The 7,916-nt window shown below is 49.5% G+C and overlaps 2 protein-coding genes across 2 annotated transcripts; one reads left to right on the top strand and one right to left on the bottom strand.

Moving 5' to 3' along the window:
* Window positions 1-283: 283 nt before the first annotated feature.
* On the bottom strand, window positions 284-853 carry LOC127749397 (KRAB-A domain-containing protein 2-like). The gene is made up of 2 exons (XM_052267410.1): window positions 608-853; window positions 284-523 (listed from the first exon to the last, which is right to left on the bottom strand). The coding sequence occupies exons 1-2, from the start codon at window positions 851-853 to the stop codon at window positions 284-286; spliced, it is 486 nt and encodes a 161-aa protein (XP_052123370.1).
* A 1,849-nt stretch (window positions 854-2,702) lies between these two features.
* LOC113215002 (uncharacterized) lies at window positions 2,703-6,700 on the top strand. Its single transcript, XM_026434544.2, has 3 exons — window positions 2,703-2,750; window positions 5,271-6,086; window positions 6,288-6,700. The coding sequence occupies exons 1-3, from the start codon at window positions 2,732-2,734 to the stop codon at window positions 6,437-6,439; spliced, it is 987 nt and encodes a 328-aa protein (XP_026290329.2). The 5' UTR covers window positions 2,703-2,731; the 3' UTR covers window positions 6,440-6,700.
* The last annotated feature ends 1,216 nt before the right edge of the window (window positions 6,701-7,916 follow it).

The following is a 7,916-nucleotide window of genomic DNA, read 5'->3' as shown; positions in this document are numbered from 1 at the left end:
CTAAAAATTACCCCACAAGGCTAAGGAAGAGACAGTCCCCTCGACTTGGCCTCAAAGCTTCCCTATCAGTTTTTTGGTACAGCTCAAGTAGATACAACCATCCACAACCGCCATGACAATTCGCCGTAGCTGGTTGAGAAGGGAGGGTGGGGGTGGGGGAAAGCTCCGTGGACGATTTTCAGGCTGGGGAACAGCTCCTTCAGCTTCTCTACCCAAGCAGCAACGCATTCACGCCCGTTTTCTGATAGTGAAATAACGGGAGCGCCGAAAGCCAGGAAGATGGTTAGGAGATTATTGGCCACTTCTTGTTCCGCATCGCGTTAAGGGCCACGAATTTTGTCAGGTAGTCCTGGTATGTCATGTGCTTGAATTCCTCGTCCGGGTGGGATTGGAAATCAATCAGGTCAACTTGTGACCTATCGTTCATTTTCGTGAAAAGGAGTGGCTTGACGACAATGCCGCGCTTCTTGATCTTTTTGGACTGGCATATCGCACAGAGTGACAGGAACAGTGACACAGCCTCCTGTCGGCAGTAACAACACACAGTATTCATATCTTTCTATAATAACAATAATAATCTAAAAGTCTATGCCAAAATCATGCTTACTTGTGTTATGTTTGCGGACGTTTCCTTCAGAGCGGGCATCATCTTGTTGCGGCCCCCGTGGTTGATTCGCTTGTGCACCTCGTTGATCCGGTCGTATAGGGACCCATTCTTGACGTAGTGCAGGGGTCCTTCAGTCTGACCTTCTTGCATTGGTTTTATCAGCCGCTCTTCCCTCTGGCCGCCAGGAAGCGTGACCGATATGGTCTCGTACTGCTTCGTTCTCCTGTAGTCTTTACCAGGCCTCATTCACTTCTTTCAGCAACTTGTCGTACTTTTCATCAGTAATGTCAAAAGAGTTTCCTCTCTTGCTTCACTTTTAAAATTTCCTTGAGTTTTTCTTCAAAAATCTTTCTGTCTGGTGGCTCCATGACTGTCGACGTCCGACCTGTCCTTCGGAATCATGGTAACCACCCCCTACTACCCCCCTGCCATTGTTTCCGCTACCTCTCACCCAGCCATTGTTTCCGCTACCTCTCACCCGCCATTGTTTACGCTACCTCGCACCCCGCCACAGACATTACCCGCCGCTCCCCGGTTAATGTCCGCCCCGAGGAGCCCTCCCCGGCCCTCAGACAGCTCTAACCGGCCGCCTCGGGTAAAGTTGACTTTAAGCGGTTATCGTCGACATTAACCGACTGACGGACTTTACCCGTAACATATAAGAAAAAAAGCAAGGAGAAGGAAGGGGATGGGGGAACGATTCCTTTTGGTGAAGTCAGTGTCGGGGACTGTCTACAAATGGGAAACAGTGCGAGATAAATGCAAAAAAAGACGCGAAATTGGCAGTAGTCGCAGCCTCTGAAATACTGAAAACTGTCGCGAAATACCCGTAAATCATTCTCGAAATATCTGAACTGGCAGCGGAATTTCAGAAAAAAGCCCATTTGCGGTGTTTCCGAGTTATTTTCCCCTCACTTCCGGGGGATCGGCCGCCCGCGCGGGTGGGATCCGCTCGCTCAGCTGGACTCGCCGGGCTGGCTGCGCTGGCGCAGGTAGCGAGGTCCGGAGACACCTGCAGGCGATGCTGTCGCTGTCACGTTCGACGCCCCTGGCGGCCCCCAAGTGAGTTGTGTTCAATTTGAACAATTGAGTCAGTTGGCCTGCACCTTGCCGAGTCCATCGGTACTAAATTTGTGGCGATCGCGCCCATAGGCCGGCCACAGAACCGTGGACAGTGCTGTAACGGTCACTTTTCGTTCCTCGTCACTCGTCTCTTTTCAAATCTCCCACCCTATTGCTGACTAGCGAATTTCTCATATAATTTCTCATATCCATCCGCCTCCCGAGTTGTAATGTTTTACGCAAGACCACGTCTCGCGTAACAGGCTTCGCGATATCTCACGAAACACTGTTACGCTGAGACGCGCCTGACATACATCTACCTAGGCCTGCGGCGCTGACACCCAAGTCGAGCAAAGGGCACAGTCGTAAATAACCTTCGGCCCCAAAGTGCAGTGGAACATTTTATCCCCTCGTAGCTGATAGCTTCCTACCACATGCTCAAACTTGAGATGGCGAGAAGGCATCGGTATCGGTGTGTGTACCACATTACGTTGCGATATTAATTCTTGATTGACCTTGTTTTGCGCACAAAGTAATGTCATACAGTTAATAGAATAGTAACGTGGGTAGTTCGTAAGGCTATTTTAAATCAACATCAGCTGTGCAAGCAGTATATGAACTCCCAGATTACAATGCGTCACGTCACAACTCGCAGCTGGCTCGGCGCTGGCTCACCCAGATCACAACAGCAACAAAGAAACACCACGTTTCAAGCAGTTAATATTTTACCGTTTGAGTAAAGTGATATTGGGTATAGAGCAGCAGGTACAATCATTCGCAGTTATTCTTTCTCAAATTGAACTGTCGGTTGCCTACATACGGGGGTTTTGTGGCGCAAATTGCCTGCCTTTCAGGTGGCTCTTTTGAGACGACAGGGGGGGGGGGGTGTACCCCCTTTATATGCGCCTGTGGCGTTTAAGATAAATCTCCATTACTTTTCTCTCAGGAATGTTGTTGTCAACCCGACTTTCAACTGCTGAAAATTGATTGAAGACAGACGTTGTCAGACCTCTCACTCGCTAGCTCCACAACACGGCTCTGAGCGTGCTCGCTGTTTTTTGTATGCTCGGCTGTTCTACAGGTAAGATTTCTTCTTTTCTATAACAATCACCATTTTTTATAATAGTGTAGAATTTATGAATCTAATTTTGCTTTGAGATTTCTCGGCTGCCGAGCGAGTCTGGCGGCTAGTGGCAGTGGCACCGACCAGCGCACCTCCCCCTCAGTAATCACTCTGGCCCAGTGATCACCGGCCCCGCTCGGCAAACGGAAGGTTGGTGGGTCGATCCCAGCCCGCACCGGCAATGATACTCGTTTTCGCCTTTCTTCGTCTGTCGCATGTCGATGTCTCGAGGTTGTCTCCACGCGATGGCTCTGTGTCGTCTCTAAACGGGATCGCAAACAAGACCTGACTGAGACGCAACGGAAGACAAAACGCCACGTCTCGAGGTCGTCTCCATGTTGTCTAAGTTCGGTTATTGGCTGTCTTGACAATGTCTCCAAAAAGTCTCCACGCTATCTCCCGTATGGAGACAACCTAGATCTCTTTTTTTTTACAGGATTGCTCTCTTTAAGAGAATATTCATTTAATGTCACAAGATAAGGGTGTTCCCGGTCTAGGGGTGCGTTCTTAGGGCGAGGGGTCGCTTATATTTACCCAAAGCAGCATAGCAACCACTAAACTAACGGTTAACGGGCAATTCTGGCCTTGTAGCTCTACGGTAAGCGAGTTTGGGCTGCAATATAATTTCTTAGTCGTTTAATTTTTCCGGTAGCATCAGTTTGTTGATGAAGGGGTTGTGTTCCCCAAACCGTCTCGCTTACAAACTGTGCGAGCATTAGTGCGACCAAATCGCGATAATATTGCGCTTTGCCCTTGAGCTACGAGATGCGTGTAAGCGGATTGTCGGACGAAATAATGGGAAATGATTCTTACAAATCTGAGACTGGAGCGGCCAACTACTAAGATCCTGACAGTTTTCTGCATTTAATGATGACTAGACATGCACGCCGACCCTACTTTTGGCGGCGGCGGCGTGGGGGCAAAATTTAGCCGGCGGCGGCGGCGTCGCCGGCGTTCACGCCGATAGTATCATCAGCGGCGGCGGCGGCGGCGTTTCCGGCGCTTCTTGTTCAAATGAGCGCTAATTTTGAATATGTTGAATTAAAAATGTCAAATTCACAACAATTTTAATGGTCTAGAGCATTATCACTTCTTGTTGGAATGGGTCGGAGTAGCGAGAGGACTGCACGTTTGGTAGCCTGTCTTTGGGCACCAATTGGGCTCCAAAAGTGACGAATTTGGACCGCGCCGCCGGCTACGCCGCCGACAATTTTAACGGCGGCGGCGCGGCGGCGCGCCGCAGATTTTTGAACGGCGGCGGCGGCGGGCCAAACTATGTCGGCGGCGGCGCAACGGCGGCGCGGCGTGCATGTCTAATGATGACACACCAATTTGATGTTTTTCCCTCCCGGATAGGGTATTTTTAGCCCCGGATTGATCCATATTGCCTGAAATCGCGTACACTGGTAAAACAAGTGTTTAATTTTGCACGTCAATTGACGTTTAAGTTCAAGTGTGCATTTCCTCGACACTTTGTGGTGTCTAACTAAGTTATACGTCAGTTGGTGTTTAAACTTTCGACACTTCCGAAACGTATAGCAGCTGCACACCGTATGGTTCCCTATTGACAGCATAGAACTGTGTGTCCAAGTGTGCAGAATTTAAACGTTTGCAAAACGTCTAAAATTTGCACACCACGCTAGTGTGCAACTTGAGTTAAACACCATGTAATGTGCTAAATCACAACTTGCACACGTATGGTGTGCAAATATTGCACACTTGTTTCACCAGTGTACATTTTGTGTGTTAGCGAGCTACGGTTCGTCTGCGATTTATTCCCGACTGATTGTCTGCTCAGCGGACTTGTTTTGGCAGACGACACAGACCTTAGGGTTAGCTAGGATATAACTCTTTCTTTTAGAGAAATTTTCGAGTTTCGTCGACGGTGTTTGCTTTCGTTGCTCAAAACCTCAAACTACACGTTTGATTTAAAATATAAATATCCTGTTCAAACGCGTTGAATGTGGTTTCTTTCATGACCTCCGGACTTAATATCCTGTTCAAACGCGTTGAGTATGGTTTCTTTGATGACCTCCTGACTTCGATGTGACCACCAGGGGGGGTTCAATTCTTTCCGTACTGATAGTACGGTCGGGCGGCCAGGGTGGGCCAGCGGACGACTTCAGGCGCCCCTTTACATCTGGGTGACGTCACGCCTTATGCCTCTCTCTACGCTGCATGTCAGTACAAGCACTGACATACAAGGTGGGTGATCCGCACCGTGTTTTTTTTCTGCTGATACTGTACCGGATTCATGCGTGCGGACGGGTTGCATACTCGCTCGGGGCCGTAAGGCGCCATGGCGAGCGACGATAGGCAAGCCCGCCCGCACGCATGAATCCGGTAGAGCATAAGCAGAAAAAATAACCACGGCGCGGATCACCCACCCTGTATTTGTCAAATCGGTTCTTCTGAGTTTTAGTCGCGTAAAATGTTCCAAATTCAAATGTATCATCCGCTAAAAACATCTGTTCACAGCTTCCCCTGCACATCCTGAGGAAAATTTCGCAGTCCACCCCAAACGGTGTTCCTTCGGCGGATGCTCGGATCTCATCGGAGGCTCCATCAAGACACTCTCCAACACAGACGGCGCATCCGCCCCTCCGGGCTCCCAGGGCGCCGCTGACCTTACAGCCTCGCTGAGCCGCAGCAATTCGGGCAGCATCAGCCCGCTGACAGACGCCGCTTCACGCCCTGGCGATGTAGCACCTTCCGCCCGTGTGGTGGAAGTCAACGGCCGGTTAACAAGTTGTTCTTCCTCCTCTGTCGACATTAGCGGCAGTAACTCCGGCGCTATCACGATAACCTCTGCACGCCAAAACGCCAAACAGGCTTCCCCTGCATCTGAGGACCCTTTTGTCCCCTCCGTGAGACGCGTCAGGCGCTGCTCCTTTGCGGGCTGCCGCGTCGGCAGCGGGTCTGGTGGCAGCAAAGTGGGAAGCATCAACTTGCCGACGGACGCCGCTGCCCAGCGCGCAGGAGGGGCGAGCAGCCGGGCCAAACGCTCCTCATCCGGAGCAGGCAACCACGTCCGCATCGGTAAGAACAACTCGGGCGCCATCACTCTCTCCTCCGCTGCGACCCGGGCTGAGGAACAGTCCGTGGCCTCCGGACATGTGCAGGACAGCGAACCTGTGGGCGCGGAGACCAGCCAGCCGCGTTTGAAGGGCTGCTCGTTCGGAAGCTGCACCGTCATCATCGAGGGCAACAACTCCGGAGCTATCACCGTGCCCTTGGACTTTGACTGCACCGTCTCCATCGGTGGCACTAACTCGGGCGCGATCACCGGAGCGAGTAAGTTATTGTAGTTTCATATATGCTGTCACATAGTTAAGTTTATGCCCGAAACTCATTTTTGAGGGTTGAAGAGTGTTTTGACATCATTTCTTATGAATGAAGCGTCTATAAGGCGTTGCTACACACACAAACACCAACAAGAACTCAAGCAAAGGGAAGTGCAATACATTAACATTATCCCCCTTTTCTTTTCATTAGGTTGTGTTCAGCAGGGTTTTGCCGTTCAAGCTACTGACGCTTCTGGATTCGGATATGATGGCAGCCGTTATGCGTCCAGGCTGACCTACACGTCTGGACCTTGCAATAGGAACATACAGGGGGACAATTCCCTAGCCATAACCCTAACATGAGATAGGGGTATTTATAGGTTTGCGAGGTTTTGCCCATTTTATGTGAATCACATTGATCATACTTCCACATTCCTATTTTTATTTACAGCGATATTTATGTGTAAGCTGACATGTATTTACCAGGAAGCAACACGGTGTTGGGTTAGCTCATAACAATAATAAACTAAGTGTTCATCTACTCCACACTAGTAAGTGTGCAACTGCAAGTTTAAAATTACATTTTGTTTTCCATCCCTGATTAAAAGCAGTGTGACAATAAAATTAGTTTAATTTGTAAAAAGCAATGACTACGCAATTTCAGCACAATTATTTCTATAAACTGAACAATGAAAATCTTATCTCCTTAATGCGTTGATAAAATGCTAGAAGCATTGGGGCATAGGCAGGGGGTTTCACTCCCGGTAGTGCAGGTGTGGATCCAGCGTAGGTTTGTAGGGGGGCATTTTTCTGGATGGGTCGTGGTGGTTGCCTAATTAACAGGGGGAATTCAATGTAAATTTGCCAATTTTGAAAGTAAAAACACCAGTTTTACAAAATGCTGAAGCACACATGTAAGAAGCTTCTGATGCCCCCGAGACTGATAAAAGCGGAAGCTCTCACGAGCGAAGCGAGCGAAAAAATTCTGCGCATTATGATTGGCTGAGCGATTAGCGAAGCCCATTACTCCACTGACCGGAAAAGCTTCATTCTGTTTGTTTGTCTGTATGCACGATAACTCGAGAAGAAATTGAGACAGCGATCTGGGAATTTCAGGGTCGTTTTGTATCGCAAAAAAAGACAGATCGAGTTCGGAGATGAGCATTCTAGCTCAAAAATTGACATTAAAAAAAATCAAAAACCACGGGTCACCAAATGTATTTTATATTGAATATTGTCTTATGGATTTCTTAGGGGTAACTCGTCAAAGGAGATGTCTTTGGACGAAAATTTCGTCCGTTTTGCTCTATCATAATTCCTTCCGCTTGTGGTGTCAGTGAGTCCGGGATGTAGTTCCTTTCTGAGATGTCCCCGGTGCGCGCTTCGGCGGCCCGGTTGGGCTTGTATTTTTACTAAACCCGACTGTCTCGTTCTAGACATGCACGCCGACCCTACTTTTGGCGGCGGCGGCGTGGGGGCAAAATTTAGCCGGCGGCGGCGGCGTTGCCGGCGTTCACGCCGATAGTATCATCAGCGGCGGCGGCGGCGGCGTTTCCGGCGCTTCTTGTTCAAATGAGCGCTAATTTTGAATATGTTGAATTAAAAATGTCAAATTCACAACAATTTTAATGGTCTAGAGCATTATCACTTCTTGTTGGAATGGGTCGGAGTAGCGAGAGGACTGCACGTTTGGTAGCCTGTCTTTGGGCACCAATTGGGCTCCAAAAGTGACGAATTTGGACCGCGCCGCCGGCTACGCCGCCGACAATTTTAACGGCGGCGGCGCGGCGGCGCGCCGCAGATTTTTGAACGGCGGCGGCGGCGGGCCAAACTATGTCGG

Source organism: Frankliniella occidentalis, unplaced genomic scaffold, assembly GCF_000697945.3.
Source record: "Frankliniella occidentalis isolate FOCC.00 unplaced genomic scaffold, Focc_3.1 Scaffold51, whole genome shotgun sequence".
Lineage (NCBI taxonomy): Eukaryota > Metazoa > Arthropoda > Insecta > Thysanoptera > Thripidae > Frankliniella > Frankliniella occidentalis.
Note: the sequence above shows the minus strand (reverse complement) of the source record. Positions and strands in the feature narration are given on the sequence as shown.